General features: G+C 35.7%; 1 protein-coding gene across 2 annotated transcripts in view; it reads left to right on the top strand.

Annotated features, from left to right (window-relative positions):
* AARE (acylaminoacyl-peptidase-like protein) overlaps positions 1–25,890 on the top strand; it is a 250,733-nt gene that overhangs the window by 144,068 nt on the left and 80,775 nt on the right. For both annotated transcript variants that reach the window (XM_089814257.1, XM_089814256.1), the window contains one exon: positions 13,399–13,596. In XM_089814257.1, coding sequence (XP_089670383.1) covers positions 13,399–13,596 — 198 coding nt within the window. The remainder of the gene's footprint in view (positions 1–13,398; positions 13,597–25,890) is intronic.

The following is a 25,890-nucleotide window of genomic DNA, read 5'->3' as shown; positions in this document are numbered from 1 at the left end:
CTTGAAGGCTGTTTTCCACTCATCTCCTTCTCGAATCCGTATCTGGTGATAACCACTCTTCAGATCTATCTTTGTGACGTACTGAGCTCCACTCAAGCAGTCCATAAGACCATCCATCCTTGGCAAAGGAAATCGGTACTTGATGGTTATCCTATTTATAGCTCGAGAATCTGTACACATCCTCCACTCTCCATCCTTCTTTGGTGCGAGTACTGCAGGTACTGCACATGGACTCAGGTTCTCTCGAATCAAGCCCTTCCTCAACAGCTCCTGAACCTGTCTATTTAGCTCCTTTGTTGCAGTAGGAGTCATCCTGTGAGAAGCCTTGTTAGGCAAACTAGCTCCTGGAATCAGATCTATCTGATGACTGATTTGCCTTATTGGTGGCAATCCATCTGGAACATTATCAGAGATAATATCTCCAAACTCCCCTAGTAAATTTGAAACTTCAAGTGGTATTTCACTACTATCTTCTTTATCTTTCCTAGGAATCAAAGCATAGCACATATGCTGATGTTTCATGCCATCTAAAAACTTCCTTTTATCAACAAGACAAATCCTAGCACTGCTACATACCTTTTCACCTTCCTTTTTCATGGGCTTCAATTTGTGGCGAACTCCATCCTTTGTCAGAGAGTATGTGTTTGCATGTCCATCATGTACTGCATGTCTATCAAACTGCCATGGTCTGCCCAACAATAGATGGCAAACATCCATCGAAATAACATCACAGAGAACTTCATCATGGTAACTCCCAATTTTGAATTTCACTAAACATTGTTCACTTACCAGGACCTTATGATCATCTTTTACCCAAGCAATCCGATAGGGCTGGGGATGTTTCTCCCTCTTGAGCTTCAGCTTAGAGACCATCTCTTCTGATACCAAGTTATCAGTGCTACCACCATCAATGATCATGTCACAACATTTATCCTCACACTTGCATCTGGTACGGAACAAACTCCTCTGTTGTCTTGGTTCAATCTCACCACTTAGTAGGACTCTTTCATTTACCAACGTCTCTCCTCTTTCTGCATCCTCTGAATGTGATGATTGTGCATCCTCATCCACATGAGCAACCCTAGCTTGGCCCTCAACTCTCCTATCTGTCCTTCCTTGTCGTTGAGGGCATTCAAAGGCACGATGACCTTCTTCATTGCAATGGAAACAGGTACCACGGAAGCCTCCTCTTCCTTGTCTACGTCCTCTACCTCTTCCTCTCTGATTTCCAAAGTCTTGATCATGGGAGCGGTTGAAACCCTCATTCCTCTGGTTCTTCTAGTACCCACGTCTTCATTTTTCTCTTGGGTTTCATTGCGGCCTTGAGATGATCTACCGCTTCCCCTTCCTCCTTGACCGCGCCCTCTTTGTCTTCTTTCAAACCTTTTATTTAGCTTCTCTTCAACTCGTAGGGCAAATTGGTATGCCTCTTCAACGTTGGTCATTCTTACTAGACTTAATTCCTCCTAGATGCTAGGTCGCAACCCACTGATATAACGAGCAACCTTCTCCTTATTTGCTTCTGCATGCCCCGCTCTAATCAAGAGTCGGTAAAATTCCTCTGTATATTCTTGGACTGATCTTCCTGCTTGCTTTAACCCATGCATCTTCTTAAACTAATCAAGCTCGTAGTCCACAGGAATGAACTGCTTCTTCAATTTGTCCACCATGCGATCCCATCTTGTGATCTTCTCCTTTCCTCTTCTGTTTCTTTCCAATTGGACCTCTTGCCACCAGATTTTGGCATGGTCTTTCAGTTTGGCCTTTGCAAACTTAACACTATCTGGGTCCCTGATATCCTCATACTCAAAGTATTCTTCCAGTTCATTAATCCAATCGATTAACTCATCTGGTTTCAGATTTCCTGAAAATACACCTACTTCAATTGTAGGTCTTTTCCCAAACTTAGTAATGGCCCTAAAAAGCCTTTCCTCTGCATGATTCAGAACTTCCCCGTCAAATTCCCCTTTTGGTCCAATTTCATCTTCTTCGTTGTCATCTTCACTTTCATCACCTACGGCCATAGTTGCTCCTCTACGGAGCTCCTCCTGCAATGCTTGTACCTGCCTTTGGAGGGCTCTAACCTCCTTAGGATTAATAGCTCTGGCCCTTCCACCACGCTCTCTTCGTGGAGGCATCTTCTAACTCGAACCCACACCCACACAGTCCTGGTGCAAACTGCCTCACAATCGGCGCTCTGTCTACACACTCAGGAAAACCAGCTCTGATACCACTTGATGGGGACACAACCCAAGAACAGAATGGACACAACAGAAAAAAGGAAATTGTATTAACTGAAAAATAAGCTAGTACATTCAGTATAGAGAAAATAATCTTCAAAACATGCCCTAATGGCTTACAATAGCCTAAATGTGGAGATAATTTCTCCTTTCAGTACCTCCTCTCAAACTCCACTCCGAACTGCCTTTTACAATGCCAGAAATCTCCTTAAATAGACCCCGGAGGGTTAAGGACTAGGAGTACATTCTAGAAAGTGCTAGTAGGCATCCACCGACCAAATAGAAGGTTCCAGAAGCTGCGTTAGAAGTCGATGCAAATCTAGAAGAATCCAGAAACGGTAACTGAACTTTCGGGAGGCATAACTTTTGAACCGTAGCTCCGATTGACGAACCGTTTACATTTTCGAAAAGCTGTCGAAGCGCTCTATAGCCCTATGGACCAGCTTCGCTCGTCCCCCATTTTTTAGCCCTTTTCGAGGTCATTTAATGCCCCTAACCTGACTTTGAAGCATTCTTAGGAGGTCTCTAAAACCCGAAAAACTGCAATAACTTTCAAACCGTGGGGCCTTTTGACCTGATTCTTTTTCTGGAATGCTCTAAATTACAATTACATTCATCTAGCCAATTTACACCTCCTAGTTCACCAAAATGATGGCCCAATTACATGCTCCTATTTTTTCGGGATTTTCTAGCACACTGATAGTGGAACTGTGAGAGTTGGAACCTTTATTTGACCCAAATGGGTATCCAAAAATGAAAACACATGAAACAGAAACTAAGTCTAAGTACATTTTTTTGGTGACACAGGATTGCCCTTATACCTCTGGATGCTCCTGCATCAATAGGGTAAAGAAGTCCATAATCGCGAGTGCCCTTCACATAAGGCAGCACACGCTTCACTGCTACCTAATGATCATCCTTGGGGGTTGTTATGAAGTGTGAAATCTAGTTCACTGCAAAACTCAGATTAGGTCTAGTAGTAGTGAAATAGATGAGACTTCCTACTAGTTGCCTGAAAGTGGCTTCATCAATAGGAGGAGAATAAAACTTGGCTAACAACTTTAGTCCTTTCTCCATAGGTGTGAAAGTAGATTTACAATCATGCATTCGAAACTTGTCAATCAAGTTCCTAGCATACTTATATTGGGAAATAAAAAATGCTATCCTTAGTCTACCAAACTTCAATACCTAAATAATAATGGAGGAGCCCCAAATCTATCATATCAAAATCCTTGCACAAGTCTTGTTAGATTTCGACTATCAAATGTACTGAACTATTGATAATGATCAAGTCATTCACATTAACAATAAGAAAGATAACATCATTATCAAAGTATTTGATATATAGATTACTGTCAAAAGGACTACGCTGAAAACCATGAGAAATGATGTAGTGATGAATTTTGATGTACCATGTTTGAGGAACCTGTTTGAGTCCATAGAGTGCTTTCTTGAGTTGATATGTTTGGTGTTCTTAGTTGACAACCTTGAAACTAGGAAGCCGTGTCATGTAGGTTTCTTCCTGCAACCTACTATTGAGGAAGGCACTCTTAACATCCGTATGATAAACTTCCCATCAAAATTGAGCTGCAATGGGGAGAAGAAGATGAATTGTACTCGTTTTGGCACTCAAAACATAAGTCTCATTGTAGGGCGTGATAATACAAATGATAATTAGATAGTTTGGGGTTAGGTAGCGAAGAGTTGTGTAGGTTGGTCTTCCTAACCAATCGGCTTCTATTTAAAACATTGGAAATGAATGATGGACTTGTGATTTTTGGTAATCAATAAAGTATACTGGTTTCCCTTGCCATTTGTTACATTCCAATTTTCGACCCAATTTAAAATGTTTTCATATAGCCATTGAGGTTCACATGAAGTCAGTTGACAGTTAAATTTGTTATAATTCTGCGAAATGGTAATATGGTTAGTCGTTATAATTTCATATGAAGATAATATGCTAGTTAATTATTTATTATGAATTCATGGAATTGAAAAGGCAATTAGCCGTTATGATTATTTATGATTAATAACTTGTTATGGTAATATGATTTAACTGAGGAAAATTTCCTTGTAGGGAGTGATGGAGCTCTAAATTTTTGCCTCCATTTATGAGATTATGGAATGGGTCCTTTTTATGTCTTGATGAAGCAACAATGTGCAAAGAAAGCCTATATGAGTTCCAGATCAACCACCTATATGAGTACCATACATGGAAAATGCAGTAGGGACACTCATTTCACTATCTTAAAAGTCTCAAGCAGATTCTAATTGTTCATGTATTTGATGATTCTTCCAATATCAAAATATTCAATGATCTTATTTAGCAGCGGTGAGGAAAGTCAGAATTTGCCTAATGTGATAAACCGGAATTATAAAAATTGACAGATGCCTTTGGAGATCAAAGACAAAATTTACTTCAAACTATTGATGCTGTGCTGGTGAAGATATAGTGGTAGAAGCCATGAAATGAAGTTCAAATAGCAACCATGAAAAGCCAACGCAACATATCACTTGGTTGGCTGAGGAAATGGATCATTACAAAGTATAAGAGCAAGTATACACAAGTGGGAGTATGAGGTCATGGAGGTAGCAAGTTTTCAAAGCCATGTACTTAATCATTTTGACTCTACACCCATAACTGATGCAGATTATAGTCATATTGGGTAGATTCAATCATCATATCAGGTTCAGCAATGTGTATGATCTCTGAGTCAATTTTGGATTGTATTAGGGAGTGTATGAATTTCAATTATCATTTTGAAGTGCCTAAGTGAAGAAGGTGTCAGCAGTTTGCTGTTTGTGCTCATAATTTTGGTTTTGATTTGGAATTTTTTTTCAAAGTGTCATATTTGCACACAGATGACTTCCAAGCCTTGAATTGAATACAGGTCGTAGGCCTATTATTAATCATATGAAGGATACAGCAGAAAGAAATCATTGAACATCTCAAGTATCTAGTGTCCACACTATCATGAGTAAATAGAATTAATTTTGAGAGATTCAAAGGATTTCCAGTTAGATATCAGGAGCAGGAGACATTTGAAACTAATACTTATTATTATGGAGCAACAAAGTCTTGGAACAATTTGCTTAGGAAAGGAGTTCTAAATCATTCCTCCTTGTTTATTTCTGACTTTCCTCTCTTTGTTTGTAGGAAGCGCAAACGTTGTATAGGAGTCACTAAGCGTGAAGGGTGTATGCTGAAGGAGTCGTATTTGGAGTCTTTGCGACAAGCGTAAAACATTTCTACAATGATGAAAGGGTCAATAATCAACAAATTCATGGGCAGGAGTATCAACGCCACAATGCATATGCCTGAATATTGTTCACGATGATGTTGGCATGGGTGATCATGAAGTTTAAAGATTCAACAATGAATTGGTCGATATGCAGAGCCGTAGACATTAGGATGATTCACCGCTCGAGCAACCCATTTTGTATGCCTAATCATACAGTTATATAATAAATAGGAAGTTATTAAAAATTATATTCACTTACTTATTTACATTAGTAAGTAAATGAAAATAGGTGCGGTGAAAGGATATGTCCATTCCTCACGCACCTTTTGGTGTTCTATAAATATGTGATAAGAAATCAAACAAAAGACATATATTCATTTTTCATTTAAATTTTTTTTTTGTATATTGATGCACTTATGATGTATTAGATTTTTCAATTGGCAAAGAAATAATTTTTTTTGAACTAAGCTTGTGGATGGTGAATTATCGATTATTTGATTTTGGAGTCGAACTGTATTGGATGGATCATCCGTCAGGAGTGTCTCCAGTATAATTTTATTTCCGAATCAGTAAGAAATATTTATTTTAATTTATTTGCATTAGAGTTTTAAATCATTAATAAGTTGTGTCCTTTATAAATTTTTTAAAATTATTTTCTATAAATATTTTAATATTCGGGTAAGTGGACCGGGTCATTATTGCATTTTAATTTTGATAAACATAAATATTGTGAAATATTTAATTATTTTCGTATTTATGTCTAATTTGTCTCCGCAGGAGTTAAAGTGCATTTTAGACTAGTTTAAATTGCATTTTTATAATTGATCTATCGCATCAGAATTATTAAAATTGTTTATAGTTTAAATATATTAAACTTTATAAAGTTGTACATGTCAACTTATAATATTGATTCTCATTGCCCATTTAATTAAGCATTGGTCTTTTATTCTCGATTCACAATCCATATGCTGGCAACTGTTTCATTTCTTTCAATTGAGGAAATAGTATATTCATTTGTTGTAATCATCTATAATAATCGCTTTTATTTAAAAAACTCTCATGTATTCTTTTATTATTCTTAATTTGTAATTCACAAATTTGGAGTTTTCCTATATTCTTGCTATTTGGAAAACTTTCATTGTTTTCGTGTTCTAACCAATCTGCTTTAAGCATCTTGGATTTGAGGTTGTTGTCCAGGATCAGGTACACCCGCCTCGATTTTGCAGAGCCGGAGGCGCAAGTGATTTGGATTGCATTGGTTGATCTCGTCAAGTTGGCCTTAACCGGTTGGATATCCCAGCATCGAGTAGGCAAGGCTCGTAGGAGTCCAATCTGCAATTTTGGGAACCAACAAGGAGCACATCAAAGGGGTTTAAGCATTGTAAAAAAAAATTGGGCACAGGAGCATCACCATCATTGGGCAAATGGGTATGAATCATGAGTCACCATGGTTGAGGACCTAGCGACTACATAACAGGATACACACATTAGACACGCATGAGCTATTAAATAAACATTTAAAATATTAGTTATTTTTAATTAATTAAAAATAATGTGTACCTCAAATGGTTTTTGATTGACTTTTTCACCACATTATTATGCTACATATTTTTATACTTAATAAAAATAATATGATGAAAGATAAATTAAAATCGTTTAAGATAAGTTTTATATTTTAACTCAATTATTTTAATTAAATTATTTATTAAATAACTCATGCGGGTCTTCTGTTCCAAGTCACTAGGTCCTCTACCCATCTGCTCAGTGATGGTGATGCTCCTGCCTAATTCTTTTCTGACAATGCTTCCACCCCACTGACATGCTCCCTACAAAGAAATTCTCCACCGTTAAATTATATTATCATAGTAAATTATTTAAATAATCACAACGGTTAATCATCTTCTTAATTCCATGAATGCGTGATTAACGATCAGCTAACATGTCATCTTCACTTGAAATCATAATGATTAACTATCGTACCATTTTGCTAGATATAACAAATTAAATTGCCAACTGACTTCATGTGAACCTCAACGGCTATATTTCAAGTTAGGTCAAAAATTGGGATGTAACATACCATTCCCCTTGTGGTTCATCATCCTCAATGAACTTGAAATTGTACGAACATTATAAAAGAGTATTTTTAAAAAAAAATTGGAATGTAACATACCATTCCCCTTGTGTTTCATCCTCCTCGATGACCTCTGCAATTTAGACACAAAGAATATTCCAAATACAAGATATATATATATATAACATTGTGATATCGTCTCTTTTCTCAGTTGGGTCAGAATCAAAATCATAATCGAAACTCAAGATCCATTTTTACTTTAAAATTTCTAGAAAGATACTTGCATGGTAACATAAAATTAAATACGTACTCACCTGAGTCCTCTTTACCATACTTGTGGTTTTCTTAGCATCATTTGAGTTGATTCTATTTCATGTTCTTGTCATACTCACGTAGGCACTCACCATATCATTAGTTCGATTCCATATTGATATCTTCATTTAAAAGAATTTTCAGGGTTCAATGACTAAAAGTAAGATAAGCATTCAAAATTGAAATTCTTCAACTAGCAAGTTCTTGATCTTAATTTAAATCACTTATACATACCATTTGGCATAAGGCACTTATTAATGGGTAGGTCGTCCTGATAAACTTACAAATCACCTGAAAAGATTATTAGATTCATGTTTTTCTTTTTATGTAATCTTGGCCTCTTTGCCCATCTTATCACAATAGAATATACAGTTCATCTCCAAAGCAATATACAACAGCTCAATATGTAAAGTCAACATTGCATGGGTATTATACATGTATAACAGTGTGTCAAAGGGTAAAAACATGTTATACTAAGCAAGATCATCATACATCAAATCAAGATCATAAGCATCTGAAACAATTCATATGATTCTTATCGAGTGGCTCATCATACATCTGCAAATATCTGGAGGCTTATCTTTTCCATATCTATGATTTAGGCTTCCATGCCCATCTCATTAAAGTTTACATTTGTAAACAAGCATTGATAGTTCCAATTATACAAGTGTGTTTACTCCATACTGGAGCACATAATGATCTTGTCATTTAACCAACATTAGAAAGGTTCATGGTTCACAGTTTTGTTTTCATTCAGCTCAAGTTCAAATAGGTGACAATTTATTTCTGTCATTAATTGCATAAAGAATTATTTAGCCATCATGATGGATTTTGATAACTTTTTATCAAGATTATATAAACTGTGTTTGGATTGCGCAAGCCTTGGCATGGGAACCCATTACTTATCCTCACATATTCTAATTTAATAGAACAACCCTCCCTACCTCGGGATCGGGCTTGGGATGATCATAAGTTTAGCCATCAGAGCAACCTTGTGGGTTGAAGTCCCAATAGTTATTCTCCAAAATAACTGAAGTGTATGGACAATCAACAAAGTTCACATGTTCGACATATTTGCCTAAATTCTACCTTGGTCAAGGATTTCAAATTAGGTCTACAAACCTAAACTCCACGACTCGACTTGCCAATCCTTTTTATCTTCTTAATTAGGTTTCGTCTTTATGATATTATAGTTTATACATTTGTCCATTTTTTATCATTTTAGCCTCCCCGACTAATCTGAATTTTTTTTTCCAGTGTGATTTTCCAAGATTTGATTGTAATATCCGTTATGCAAAATAGATCTTTTTCATCATTTACATTTTCAGTTTCTCAGAAAGTGTTGGACCCAAGGTTTCAGCGTTGAACCCAGTGCTCTGATACCATATGTAACATCTGGTTTTCCTGGGTCTAAATTAACATCCATCAACTCAAAGAATACAGTTATTAACTTCGTTTCATAAGAAGACAGTTATATCATTCACGTTCATGTGAATAAGATTAACCATTAAAAATCAGTTAGACACAATTTTCTTAACTAAAACCTGAAATACCATCAAATAAAATTACTACAAAAATTGAAAACCACATACCTCGGAAACTGGGATCAATATCAAACTAGGGATGCTTCTACAACCACTCGGTTAGTCCACAAATACCACTATAACAATATCATATGATGACTATCGTCTAAAAACCACTATCTCAAAATCAAATGATGATTACATTTAAATACCACTATATTTAAAATTAGGGCATCACATACCACTGTATCAATTAAGGCATTGTTTACCATCGATTCATTTTGGGCTTTTGATACCACTATATCACTTAGGGTTTCCTCTACCAAGGATTCAATTATGGCTTCCGCTACCACTGATTCAAATAGGACTTTCAATACCATTGATTCGAATAGGGCTTCCGATTCCATGGATTCAATTAGGGCTTTTGATACCGCTATATCATTTAGGGTTCTAGCTATCACTCAATTAGTTAGGGCTTCCGATTACTTAACTGTTGTAGGAATTCAAGATTAGAAATGTGCTTATATCCGATATTCATATAAATGAAAACAACCCATAATTCTATCTATTGTATCTAGGTGTAACAATGAAATAAACTCAATTAATCTTACCCTCTTGCATATTAATCATAAAAGTGATAATACCTGTTTCCGACAACCAATTGAATGTATGCCTTATCTTTGTCTGATGCACGTCCGGTAACTTGTTGAGAGATGAAACATTGCTAGGGGCTTAACCACCGAACCTCAGACCAAATCTTATCCCCACACGATCTCTATCAAGAAAGGCCCTCCCTACCTAGAACAGATATGGTCATCTTGCCATCCACTGGGCATCCTCGTATTTAACTCACCATACGACTTGGTAGCAAGAGATTTCATTACAGGATTATGCATGAGCTATGATAAACATTGAATTGTCATATCCAAGTACTATTTCATGTTATTATAGATTCCTCTTTTTCACCTTGTCACCCTTTTTCTTGGCTACACAGCTAGGTGAGTCCTAGGTGTTAGAAATTCTCAGAACAACCGGTTCTGTCAACTAATCAAGAAGATTACTTGCATCCAGCATCTCACAATTTGTGATTAAAAGATTTCAGAATTTGATTGTTTATTTCTAATCTCTATCAGTAAAAAAGATTATGGATTCCTACTATGTTTTTCTTGACTTCTCTTGCCATACATAGGGCTGAATTAAAGAGATTTAATTTGTAAATTCAACATGACATCAAACTAGATATCATCATGTTAAATGCTAAGACTTACTGCAAACTACTTATGCAGAGAATTTTCTGATTGGGATACTTATCACAATTGTGGCCATAAAGATTATGATCATTCTATTTATTTTACACCTCTTCATCTTTCAAGGCTTCTTTGCCTGTGATTTCCTCGATGTTCGGACTTTATGAAATTATTATCATTTCAGTATGATTGAGGAAATAAAAGATTTTGAAAAACATTGGAGCAAATTCAAAGGCTTTCATTATTAATTCATCTTCCAAATGCTTGACTGAGATTATTTATTTTTAGTGAAACAACAGGTGGCTTAATTACCAAACCCCATGGATTTCGTTTAAAATAGAGCTATGATAAAGTGTCTATCAACATACTGGATTCAGACTGAGATTGTTTTTGCACATTATTATCTTTTAACGAAAAGGGATTATTAAGTATCCATATTCTAAAATCTATATATTCTTCCTTGAAATCTGGTCTGAAAATAAGTAGATATCAGTGTTATGAATTTGATGCAACATGGCACAAGGTACAGTCCATGCGATATGGAAATGAATAAAAGATTACAAGTCTCTATATTATTATCAGTTTCCAGATACTTTATGATTTCCGACAAGCTTATCATTACAAAGAAAAAAAAGGACGGCATACACTGAATGAACGACAATCTTACTTGACACTTCGATTTTTGTTTGAGTAACTCTAAGATCGGGAGTTCGGCCCCACTACTGGTTTGGATTCCCATGGTGAAACGTGAAGGATAAATAAAACAAAGGCAATAAACTCAGTTGAAAATTATTCACAGTCGGATTAAGCCGCAAACCGAACTATTCTCAGTTTCTTGAGAGACATCGACAGCAATGAGTAAGAATAAAGGTGTCTTAAAATACGATTATAAGACTATAATATAGAGAAGAGCTTGACTCTACGGCTTCCTTCAGTTACACGAATCCATTCGAATTCCCAAGATGACCATTCGGATTCCAATTATTAAATCGATTATGAAGAGAGAAAAGAATAAAAGAAAAATAAGAAGTTGGAAAGAAGAATTGGAAGATTATAATTTGAAATTTATAATAATTCACTTATTATAATTCGAACATTATTATAATGTACAACTAAATATTACTCTATTAAATTATTAAATGACAATGGTGCCAAGTCATTTTTATATTATATTAATATGTACGTAGATAAATACTTATTAAAATAATATGATGAAAGATAAATTAAAATTGTTTAAGATACATTTTATATTTTAACTCAATTATTTTAATTAAATTATTTATTAAATAACTCATGTGGGTCTTCTGTTCCAAGTGGCTAGGTCCTCTGCGCATCTTCTTAGTGATGGTGATGCTCCTACCTAATTCTTTTCTGACAATGCTTCCACCCCACTGACATGCTCCCTACAAAGAAATTCTCCACTGTTAAATTATATAATCATAATAAATTATTTAAATAATTACAATGGTTAATCATCTTGTTAATTCTGTGAATTCATGATTAACGATCAACTAACATGTCGTCTTCACTTGAAATCATAATGACTATCTTACCATTTCACCAGATATAACAAATTAAACTGCCAACTGACTTCATGCGAACGTCAACGGCTATATTTCAAGTTAGGTAAAAAATTGGTATGTAACAGTTGTTTATCAAGCTTAATTCAACACGTAATCAGTTTGAAACTTTGATACAATATTGATTAACAGTAAATTTTATCACTGTTCAATTCAGAAGTTTATCATTTGCAATATGCCATTATTATCTGATTTATGATCTTCTAGTTCATGTTTAAAGTCAGCCTTCTCTGTTATGCATTTAAACATTTATCATATATTATCGTTACAAACATATAGCAAATCTGAAACTGAAAACAATACATTACATTTGCAAACTTTATCACTGTTTGTTTGAAAAACCATTGTCATGACTCATAATTTCAGATTGTCTATAACATTAAATTATAATAGAATTTTTTTTTGACATACCCAAGTACCTCAGTTCCCTATTTTGAAAAATAGCCGTACCAGTACTTGAAGTACCCAAGTAACCCCGTCCCTGTGCAACCTTGGTCTATTGTTGTCTGCCAGTGTGGGTTTTTGGAAAAAGTGCAAACTTTCTCTGATATCAATGTAATAAAGCACCCAATTGAATGCTTGTACACATAAATAAAATACAAGCCTACCAGCCTACCTACCTACATATTATGCAAGTAATAAAATAGCAAATAAAAATTAAAACACAGTATTTCATCCATTATCATTCTTTGCAGTAACACATTTACTAAGTCTTTTCATCTCCAGCTTTGAAACATAATTACATTAAATGTATTCAATATGCTTCATCAACTTGTTTTTTCTAACTTAATATGAAGAAGCTATACTGTTTTATGCTAAAGAGCTTTTACCAGAACTATCAGGCACACTCGTTCTGGCATGTTTTGTGTCTGGAAAGAAACATATTCTTTTCATAAGTTCATTTGTTCTTTGAAAATCTAACCTTTCTTTTGCATCAAAATCGCCTTTTAATTGAATATATTCATTCCAGTTTTCTGATTTGCCCTTTTCTGATTTGGCATTCTTTGCAACTAAAAATATCATTTACATAAGAAATAACTGTTGATGAAAGATAAATTTACCAGGATTCTATTGTTTAAAAAATATTTATTCTTTGATAAAAAGAAAAAGAAAAGGTGATGTTTCTTATAGAGTTTTGCTCCTTTTTCTTTTCCCTCAGTTTTTTGTCTTCCATCTTCTGCAGGCTCCAGATAGGTTTGTTGCTGCAGCTGTCCGCAATCCTGTCTGCAACCTCACATCAATGGTTGGCACCTCAGATATTCCTGATTGGTGTTATGTGGAGACATATGGAAAGGATGGAAAAGGGGCATACACTGAAGCGCCTACAACAAAAGACCTCAATGCATTTTATTATGCTTCACCAATATCACATATTTCAAAGGTAGCCCTAAAGACTTTTTGATGACTAGTTTTAATTATGCATATTGACAATCAGTATTTTGGCATGCTAGACATCCATTTCTTGTTTTTTCTTTTTTGGGTCTATTATAATTTATAAATGAATAAAAATGACATATACTCCACCCGAGTCAATTAAGTCATCTCATGAAATGTGCATTTTCCTTCGGTGGACTGAGGGTCAAATGAATAGAGGAGTATTTGAGTGACAAGTTAGAGAAAGATGAATTAGAAACTAATCATGTAGTTTGAAAGACAACTCTTTAATGAAGGTTCAACCAAGAAGAACATTTTCAAATTTCTATAGACCATTAGATAATAATTATATCATTTTAAACATACTAATCTACAAAACCATCCTATTTCATCTTTTTATTTAAATGGAAGGTTCGACGTCACCGAATTTGGCAGTGAGCTTTTAGTGTACAATTAGCCTAGTTTCCAAGTTCTTTTGGAGGCTAATTGGAGCAGTTGGGAGAACTCCAAAGTTCTTAGAGTGAACAATTCCACTATTGTAGGGTTTTTATTCATGGTATTCAGCTCAATTAGTAGTTTGAATTATCACGTGACACTTGCAGAAGTTATTTTTGACTGCTGGTGGGCTCTACAAACTACTTGGAGAAGCAATTCATTTTTAGCAAGTCACCTGATTGGCTCTCATCATCGTTCCAAGCCTTCATTATCATGTTGGTGTGATCAGAGTTTAATAATTTTATTCTAACGCTGTTTGAATGCCTGTGCAACTCTGGTAAATATTTAGATATTCTCTCATGTTTCTAATGTTGTATTATTAAAGTGATGACTTCAGTGTATCATCTTTTTAGAAAATGTTATAAAATGAGCTCAAAAGTCGATGCTTACGACATGAGGGGCTTTTTGCACATTGAAATGTTATTAATCTTTCAAAAATATCATTTTCGGTGAAAAATGAATTTTTACAATTTCAAACTGAACAATTCCCTCTGAAAAGAGATAAGGAGGATGTAGACTCATTTGAAGAGTTAGATTTATGAATAATATTGTTATTCTGTTGGAATGAACCCAAGTTTTTCAAAGATTCCTGAGGATGGAGCCATATTAGAGTAGCTGGCCTCATAGCTAGCAAGTAATTTCAAACACAGATCACCATTGGGCTTCAATTGAAGTTTCAGTTTGGGGTTTGCAAATATAAAGGATTTTGCAATTTGTTAACACTGCAGATTTTTCTGATTGGGTTTCTGTTAAGACTGTTGAGGATCCTTGGCAATTTTAGGAGAATTTTGTAACTGGCTGTGCCATCTTCCATGCCAACCCGTACTTCATTCCATGCTATGCTATTCAGAGTTGGGATGCACGTATAAGGGAGTCATGATATGATTTATTTGACTCTTTTTGGGTTCCTTTTATTCATTCATTGCAGGCTATACAAGATATGGAAGTTGAATTGCAGATTTATGAGGCTGTTTTACATGTTGGTTTCTGCCTGTAACGCACATTGAAATGCATGAAGTGAAGCATTTAGAATTTGAACCCTTTTTCATCATTATAGAAGGCACCTAGATTCCTTCGGGATGTTTGTACAATTTCAGGTTTGCAGTTCTGCATTATCATGCTCAAAAAGGGGCCATACTGATTCATGGCTTTCTGTTCTTGCATTTTTAGTGCTATAACAGACCTGTGCAGGTTTGAAACCCAGTTATGATATTGTTATTCTCTCCTTCCAAAGTGTTGTTGTAAAGTTTGAGTGCATTTTGAGATGGTGTTTCTGCGTTTGTTCATGTTTGGTGTGTTGGGTATGATTTGGCAAAGATTTCTGAGAGTTTGCTTGCGGCTCAGAACTGTTGCATCATAGTTCTGGTGCATTTTATACATGTATCAGCTTCCAAATACATCCATTCAAGGTATCATATTGTTATTGGATAGCTAGGTTGTTGGGTACTTGTGATTTGGCATCATTTTGGGGTGTTTCGGCAGTTGTGTTTAACATCGGCTTTTTATTCAGCAGCTAATCCTTATTTGGTGAATAATAACTAAGTTACCATATTCACTACCCAGAACCAGAAGTAGGAAGTCGATTTGCTCGACAATCGTAGTTGGTTTGAAATTGCTGCAAAGTCATTGTCAGACTGGAATATGCTTCAAATTCACACAGCAGGACCCTGTTTGAGTTTGGCCCGAATTTGTGTGAATTTCGGAAATGACGTGCAAGCCCAGAGCGAATGAGGAGTGACTTTGGTCACTTGGACTTTTTTACAGAGTTTTAAAACTTTTTTTTCCATTCCAACCCTAAATGACGGGATTATTAAATATTTTTTGGCATTCGGTATTCATATTAGATGGCATTTGTATTACACGGCAAACTCTTCAGCATTTTTTGGTGTTAAACGGCAGGTCTCTTCATCGCACAGGAACAAAGTCATGACACATGAGCATAAACATGGCACAGTTTGGGTCTAGGAACCGTATATAGCAGAGTCTTAGAGCATAACACATGTTTTAAGGCATACCAAACCAACATAATTACTCTTCATGGATAGTTAGGGAGTTGTGTCAGTTAATTCAGAGGAGAAAAAGTTCAAATGTCTTGGTAAACATCCAAAATCACAGACTTGTTCGATGCAAGGATAGTGGCACTAATAAAAGCTGGATTTCTGCATTATTTTCTTACTTTTGTTCTGCTAATAAAGTCTGATTGCAGTGATTTTCCATTATGAGTATTTTGATATATTGATCTATCTTCTATTGGATAATGGATTTGATGGAGGATTGAACACTCTTTGATTTGGTGTGGAGTCTTAGAGTTTTAACATTTATGTTTTAGACACATGTCTAGGAACCAAAGAAACGTGAATCGGAATCGGCAAGGCCGAATCAAATTGTGAATCGGCAATGAATCGGCGATGAATCAGCAAATTTGAAAAAACCCTTTAAATTTAAAGATTTTAACAATTTAAAACTTATTTCATGCACCCTTTATTGAATATAACTTAAGCACACTATAACATCATCAAATAGAAGTTAAAACTTAACATACCTAAACATGGAACATAAAATCCATCACATACGTAACTATGTTATCTAAAATGTAAATTGTAGGCTAGCTGAAGTAAATAGAAATCAAATGATCATAATGATTTAAATCATAGAATGTATGTAAGATGATCCATAAGACATCAAATCATAAATGTATGTAAGAATCTAAGATGAAGATCCATGAAAGTTTGAAACATATGTCTATCAATGATTCAATATCAATATCTGTAAGCAAAATATAAAAACAAGGCTCCAGCTCAAGCCTCAGGCTCATAGTCATCATCATCCTCAATATCATCCTCAAGCTCGGCTACAGCCTCAGCCTTAGCCTCTGAGTATCCAGTCTGCCTAGTAGCAAGGCGTCTAATGTAGGTCCTAGAGGATTGTTGAGCCATATCTCCCGCATATAAGATGGGCTCACGAACGTCGCTAGGGCCTGTGTCTATGCGTGCACGTGTGCGTCTACCAATGCCTGAAGAACGTGCTCTAGCTGCCTCAGCCTCTATATCCACCTGGTCAATCCACGCACGGTCTTCCTCAGTGAAGACTGGATCTACAACCTCTGTAAGCCACTCTGATTCTGGATCAATCTCCTCCAGAATGATAGGAGAGGAGTCAATGCCCAAAATCTGTCTGATCCTAAGACGGAGGTTGTAATGAACGAAGACAAGATCATTCAACCTCTGCACTGTCAACCTGTTTCTCCTCTTCGAGTGGATGTGCTCGAACATGGACCAACTGCGCTCACATCCAGAAGCGCTGCTTGGTTGACTCAGAATACGAATGGCAATTTTTTGAAGTTTTTGGGTTGTGGCCCCAAACATTTGCCACCATCTATCTGAAATAAGGGAAAATAAAAATAATTAGTCTCATTTACAAATTACAAATTACAAGTTAACTCTAAAATTACATAATCAACTTTAAGTTTAGAATCTAGATTCATGAACATTGAATATATTATTTAATTTTTACTTGGCTATATTGTTTCCCGAGCATCTATGGCTACCCTGCTAGAGAAAAGTGGCCCTTCTTTATTATTGAACTTATCAAGCTCAATAATTGCAGCACTGCTATCCTCATCAGTACTCAACCTCTGGATCACTGTATATAATCCGGTGAGAACCTCCTCATCCGCCTTGAAGTCAGGACGAAAACGAAATGCCGAATTCAAAAAGTAAGTTGCTGCATGGATGGGTCTGTGGAGCTGATTCTACCATCTCCTATCAATGATGTCCCAAATAGGGGCATACTTCTCCTGCACTCCTGCATACTGAGCTCTAATGGCCTCCTTGGCCCTATCCATGCCCTCATATATGTAGCCCATAGAGGGCTTCTCCCCATCAGTAGTTCGTAGGAGAGATACAAGGGGCTCAGTGGCCTACATATAAAGTAAAACAAAAATTTGAGTCAAAACTTAAACATTGAATAATTCAATAATATAACTTAAGGTAAAACTAAATCATTAAACAATTAGCATAGTAAACTGTAAAATATTAAATGTTAAATTGCAATAAAATTACCTTAAGGATTTCTCTAGCAGGTTTCCAAAAACCATCATCATCAAATATGCAATCCACCACATCTATCCCTGCAGTGGTCGTAGTATAGGAAGGTGAAATCCACTCCCGCCCAACAAACATGCTCCTCAAATCATCCCTTGATGTTAACAAGGACTGCAAGGTGATGAAATTCGAGGCAAACCTCGTGATCCCTGGACGAGCTAACTCTTTGTCTCCTGTGTACTTCCTCATTGTGCTAAGGACAAATGAATGATTATAAATAAACTTGCATATGTTTTTTGCCCTTTCCACACATGACTTGACCCACTCAAGTTTGCCAATTTCCTCTAACATGAGGTCAAGGCAGTGTGCTGCACAAGGGGACCAAAATATGGTGGGGTGCCTCTCCATCAAAAGTTTGCCTACAACAATTTTAAGATAATTAGAAATTCAAATTTCAAACATGTTAGAACTTAGGAAACTTAGAAATTCTAAGTTAGAATTAGAAAAAGTTCAAAATTCAAATAAATTTATTTTCAAAACTTAAAAAGTTAAAAGTTTACCTGCAACAACATAACTTGCTGCATTATCCGTCACCACTTGCACCACATGTTGTTCCCCCACCTCTGCTATAACTTCCTCAATAACCTCACATAAGTATGTGGCGTTTTTTACATGAGCAAAAACATCAATGGATTTGAGGAACATGGTATATCCTACAAGTAACAAAACAACGAATTATAATTACTATTAGCAATCAACAAATCAAAATTTGAAATAGTCAATCGCGATTCAAAATTATGTATGTAGGAAAGTAGAATGATCAATCACCTCCACAGGATACAAGAAAATTGAGGAGTGTTCTTCCCCTCCTATCTGTCCAACCATCAGTCATGATGGTTCAACCCTTTTCGATCCACTCCTTTCGGTTGTCCTCAAGCTCATGCCTCATATCCTCAACCATTTCCTCGAGGAGGTATCCACTCAACTCAGCCTCAGTTGGGGCTTTAAACCCCGGACCACAAATGGTAACTGCATCTATCATGTTCTGCCAATAAGGAGTCCTGTCACAAATAGATAATGATATTGATTAAAAATTTAGATGTCAAAAACTAAAATCATAAAACAAGTAGATATAATTAAAGTTTTACTTTTACTTTTAACTTTAACTTTGAAGATAACAAAGAAAAAAGAATCAATTACCTGGCTGCAATAAATGGAATGTTGCAAAAGTACCAGAATTTGCAAATCTCTTTTCTGGCAGCATCATGAATCTCCTTGTTCAAACCCATGCCCTCAAGTGTGGGTTGGGAGCCAGGAGTAGTGCGGGGCACAAAGTAACTATCCATTCTATTTTTCCGCACTCTAGGCCGCAATAGGTTGGTGTTGGACTCTGTCTCAGTATGAGACCAACTATCACTAACACTCACATGAGCACTAGCACTAGGATGAAAAGGAGGCCTAGAAGAACCCTCTCCAACACAACCTACGGATGCGGAAGCTGATGCAGATGCACTTGCAGATGTAGATGCGGTTGCGGATGTGGGAGCACGAGAGCCAATACCTCTTAACCCTTCAAGTTGCATTTTCTTAGTCAACTTGTCTTGTTCAATTTTTTCTAATGCCACTAAACAAGTACGTTTTGCCTCAGCGGTTTGATGAGTGCAAACTGTGACATCATGGCCAGGTATGCCAGCAATGTGGTATTTCAATCTATAGATACCTCCCGAATTTATTTTTTCTTTGCAAAATATACATTTTGTTTGATATATAGTTCTCCCAGGAAACTCTTCATTATATTTCCAGCATTCATCTTTTTTACCCATTGTGGAAATTGGAAAATGAAAGCAAAGGGCTGCTGCAATAAAAAAATTCATGTAAAAAATCAAAGTTTGCAACTAATAAACAAAAACTACAAAACAACAAACCCTAGTTTGCAATTTAGTAAAAATAAAAAACATTCAAGATTTGCAAATGAACACTAAAAAAATTTAACAAAAAATGCATACTACACTAACATGCAAAAAAAAACACCAACACTTACCTCTTGCAAATGAGTTGAGGAGTGTTGATATTGACTCCTTAATGCTCCCAATGCAATTTATGGCCTCCCCAGATGGACTTCTGATCTCTTTGGTGCTTTTCTTTCTTGCCGGTTGGAAACCTATGGATTCTCTTTTCTCTTCGTCTCTCTCACTCTTCCTCTCTTCTACTCATACTAAGCAAATAGAAGGCTCTTTAGCGTTATAACAAAGAGGAAAGTCAACTTAGAAAGCAAATAAAACATGTGTTTTTTTTTTTAAAATTGAACTTTCTATCCTTGCTGCCGCGGCCGATTTCTAGAGATTCACGATGGCGATTTTGGCGATTTTTGCCATGAACCGCCGATTTTGGCGATTCACAGGAAAAAATCGCCACCAGCGATTTCCGATTCCAAAAAAATCGGGAGCCATGAATCTTATCACGATTTCGGCGATTTTATGGCGATTTTTGGAACTATGCTAGGAACCATACATAGTAGGTGGAGACATGTCTCGAAACTATACATGGCACAATAGCATATATATACATTTATATTTTTTTTTTTGAAAAAAAATTGTACGGACGAACCCAAATTATCCAAACCTAACGCCAAAAAATTCAGATGAATATCGAACCTGCATCTGTACCAAAATCCGAATTGGCAACTTAGAATAATAATACAATGGCTCTAACTCTGTAATCTTTCAGATGGTTAGAGCGCGGAAGATTATCTTTTTATGCATTCTATATTGTAATACTGGATGGTAGTACTGCCGGTGAGTTGCTATTGTTAATAGCTGATGTACTTAGCCTATTGAAGGAGTCTTTTAATTGTATTAAGAGTTTCCATTAATTAAGTGGATGTGCCATTTTGCTTACCACTGGACAAATGAAAGATGCTCGTTCTTTTATTTGAGCATTTTATAAGCTTTCTCACTGAGTAATTGGAAATGTCTTGAAATTCCCCAGTGAATAAGTCAACGTTTACTTCTTTCAGTTCTGCCTACGCACTTCTCAAAATAAGTAGTATCATCTGACTTGGCGATTAATGCTTTCTTTTTAGTGTTGTATATTAGTTTTATTGCTATCCTAAACATTTTATGCTCTCACTTTTCTTATGTTGACATATGGGCAATCGAAAAACTGAAAGGAAGTTTCTTGTATCTCACCCCTAGTTGCAATATTCTTTATAAAATTAGGGGTGATTATGTCCATTGTCATATACCCTGCCAGTGCATGAGAATATGACCACTTTCATTTTGTTTTCCCTAGGAAAGATTTCATAGAGCAACCAACCATGGAAGAATTCTGTTTTCCCTAAATCTAATGTAACTAAAATTGTCCTTAGGTATGTTAGGGGATGGCTGTAATAACCCTCCTCGGTTATAACTTCTTCAAACACCAAAAATCTTTATACTTCAGTTGTTTGACATTTCGTCAAACACTTTGCAAGCAAGCTCTGATACCACTGTATTAACCCCAATAGGTTATAACTTCTTCAAACACCAAAAATCTTTATACTTCAGTTGTTTGACATTTCGTCAAACACTTTGCAAGCAAGCTCTGATACCACTGTAATGGCCCTCCTCAAATCTGCTCTCAAAAAAATGTTGATGAAAGCTCAAAGAATTTCATCAAACAATTCACATGCAAGGGACGTATGACTGATATAGTTTTTCAGCTGGCTTTAAATGACTCTTTTTCAATTTGCATCAATGAGAATCTTGTGCTAGAAGACTCCAAATGGACTACACAATGGCCCAACATGAGTGTGCTACTAATTTTGACAATGTTCAGTGTATTTATATGATCTAAGCATGAGAAATGAACACCTACAGCCAATTGGCATTTTTACAAACAGTTGGTATGCAAACTAACTAATTGATAAATAATGATATTGAATTGTTTAAATGACACCAATAACTATTATTTTCTTAATTTGCAATGAAATTTTTAACACAATGCTCATGAAATGTGGCCAAGACTTTTGGCATTTACATGGATTACAAAATGATAATGCTGGTATAATACACACTTATAGTTGAAACTTATAACACCCTACAAACAATACTAATAAAGGAACCTGGTTGTAGATGGCTGTAATAATTTTCTTCAATGCTGCCCCTTCTGGTTTGCTTTTTTCGAACTGCTTTTTCAGTTCTGCTTTTACGGACTGCTTTTTCGTACCTGCTTTTTCAGCCTGCCTTTTCGGTTCCGCTTTTTCGGACTGCTTTTTCGTATCTGCTTTTTTGGATTGCTACCTTGTTGAAATCTCAAGACCATATCTTTCAATGGCGTCAAGATTTCCAGCTGGAAGGGATTTCGTCCTTCAAACTATTGAGAAATAACCTCCAGAAAATTTTCCAATTTTTTTGATACTTCCAACCATACTTAAAAGAAGCTCTTCCATTTCTTTTATAGTGTTCTCACAAGGGCTCCATCCTTCATTTTCTCAATGTGGGTTAAAACATAACTCCCTTTATGTAACTTATGTCTCCAATGTGTTATAAAATAAAGGGGACTCTTTTAATTTAAATATTTCCCACAAACTATAGTCTATGCATTAATAAAATTAAATATTTAAATTTAACTTTATAAAATAGCTTTATCAATGCATAACAAATCTTATCAGTGATAAACAAGTCTTCTTGTCGATTTTAAACAATTACCATCGACATATTGTTGCCACTGGATGTCCGCCCATGCCCAAGATGATTTACTATAAATAGTAAGTATGCCCAAAGTTGCCTCAAAACCCCTCAGAAAAGCCTGCAACTGAAACTATCTAGGCCAAATGGCCTCTAAGTTCCATTAATGTCTTGGTTAGTCTACGGGACTGTGGGGAAATAGGCTAACGACAACATCATGCTATGAATGCTAAAAAGGGGACATTACAATGGCTAGCTGTTCGAGGACAAATGATGGATATTTGGACCTCTCATGGTAGAGATGGCCAGCTGTTTTGTAACATATCCTGCAAAAACATTTTTATGCCCGTGGGACTTTTTCTAAATTTAGCACAGAAAGGGGATGAGGAAGGGACATTTCCTAGGCATCCCCAATATGTCCTCTATAAGGGATAAGGATAAAAACACAAGAAACACATTCCTAGGGAGCATTGGGAACAAAACAAAAATCTAATCACTATTAGTTTCCAAAGCAATCTACAAGTGATACTCAAATCAAACTCATACAACTCATTGGCATCATACTACTCAAGTATGGCTTTAAACCATCTATTTGAATGCATGGATGTAATGTCTCCTCTTTCCTAGATGTAGACTCAGATGTTGAGATTTTCCTATTATCCATCTCCACAGGCAAATCTAGTGAATATGATATGTTATTCCTGGCATGGGAGAACTTTTCATGCTAGAGATTGGCATTTGGACAGCTTATTTAATGAGAAAATAATTTAATTGTATTATAAAGTTACTTTGTGCTAAAAGTAGCAATTTTCATTTAAGTGACTTTGTAAAGTTCAATTATAAAGTGACTTTAAGATATTAAAGTCATGAGGTAATTTTATAATATTAAATTATAAGGTAAATTTATAATATTTTGTTATAAATATAAATTGCAGAATAATATTTATGAAATATTTTATAAAGTGCAATTACAATGCTCCCTAGACTTGGTTGCTACCTTTGGGAATTGAACAAAAGCAAATTTAAGGAATTTACAAATTATAATGAGATGTTGGATTCCAGGGTAAGGAGATTTAATAAGGTTTAATTTCAAATATTTGCTCATTATGCGCAGATCAATTTCTGAACTCTTTTACCGAGGAGCTCATGCCAGGTATTTTCTCAGGATGAAAACCCTTGGAGAACTGTAAATTGGATATAAACTTAACTCACTATTGAGGGTAATCTACGGAGGGCTTCCATTTGTGCATCATTGGATAAATTTACAGGCAGATTTAACATGATTCTTACAACAATAAATATTCTAGGGTTTTGTGCATTCAGAACAGTCAAATTCAATAATAAAAAATGCTGCTAGGAGCCCATGGTGGTTGTTGATTAGTGAAATTCTCTTTAGGGGATTAATTTAAATTGGTTGCAGTAGACATTGGTGAGTTGGTGAGCATGTTTCGAGGGTTAAAAGCTTCTTCTTGCCAATATATCATTTGCCGGGCTACCCATACCGTTTCCCCAGTCATACAACTCTTCACGTAGTCCATACCATTCATAATTGTCATTGGGGTATGTGGAGATTTCTTGTTCAGTAATTGTCAGCAGCAGGTTTGGGATTCCAGCAGGCATCAGGATGACTTCATGGATCAACTTGTTTGGCATTTTGATGATTTTCTAGTTTGATTCAATAAATTTGCCTGCAAGCTAGGCATAGGATTTAGTAATTCCATGGTTTCTTTCAATATTTGTTTTCAGTAATTATTGCTGATGCAAATTAAACCAGTTGGCATTGCTGTAGCAAGTTGGACACGCGTATACCATGATCTCTTTAAATTCATAAATAAAATTCCTCATCTGGTTGAGGCTGCCCATTGAGCACGTGACTCCAGACATGGAAATTATTGTTCTCAGCGACTCAATTCACTAATTCTGAATAATTGCACCGCTGTTCTTAATGCTTCAGAACTTGAACTTAATTTTTTTTTTCAGTCCGTCGTAAATTTGTACTTTGGTTTAAAAGCATCATTTCTTGGCATATGTTTCATAGTTGAACTCCAAACTATCGATTGGCATTGAAAGTCCAAACCAAACCTTGGCAAGTAATTTTAAACCCATGCAATCAGCACCACCTAAACAAATCAGAAAAAAACAGATCAGAGTTGGTTGGTTTCTTCAAATGGATATAATCATGAATCAACAGAAAAATCATGTATGGATTGGTACATACCATAACCATAGACATCTCATGTTAGAATCCATTTACAACATCGTAGATAGTTTATTTATCCAATAGTTTTAGAAAACATGCTAAACAAAGCTTTAGCAACAAATCAGGAATGGCATGAGTCACACGAGGGTGGACCCTAAAATCATGCAGAGAGTTGTGTTACCCTATTGGGAATATCTAGTGCTAGGTATTTAAAAAAAACGGAGACAGCCATTAGGTAAGATGTGGATAAGAGAGTGCATGGGATGCATGCCAAGGAGCTAGCTGCAAAACTAGATATTGGAGAGGTAGTAACTTTGGGGAGAGGAGATGAAGGGAAAAGAAATGTCCAAGATTTGGGAGAAAAGTATTGAGAATTAGTGGGAGTACCTGGCTAACTTTAGATGGCAGTGGCAATTGACTAGATGACCTTTGTCAAGCAGGGGCATGGTGGATCAACAACTCCTAATTCATATGCTAAGAGTGCAAAGCTTTCTTCTTTCTTTACAGTTGTGTAATAAATGAGAGATATTCAATATGTATTGAATATAACTAGCTTTCACTTAGACTCAACTTGCTACTTTGACATTTGGGACTTGCATAGCTTCTTTAGGCATCCGTTGTCATATCAAATTAATTAAGATTTATATCACAACTTTCCCTGCTTAACAAGTAGTTAACACGAGAACATATGTCACACAGAATTTAGAGTATGCATTCCACAAATTCATGCTTTGTAATATCCCCCAAATAATAGAAACTAATATTAAATTATAATTGACACTCATATTTATAATTAATTGAAATGATACATATATAATAACGAACTGACATACACATCAAATATTGATATTTGTCAATATATATAACATAAACGGAATTACACTACCCAATCAATG

The sequence above is a fragment of the Cupressus sempervirens genome, chromosome 2 (genome assembly GCF_028749045.1).
Source record: "Cupressus sempervirens isolate cs-2001-9-10 chromosome 2, ASM2874904v1, whole genome shotgun sequence".
In the NCBI taxonomy this organism is placed as follows: Eukaryota; Viridiplantae; Streptophyta; class Pinopsida; order Cupressales; family Cupressaceae; genus Cupressus; species Cupressus sempervirens.
This window is presented reverse-complemented; position numbering and strand designations above follow the sequence as displayed.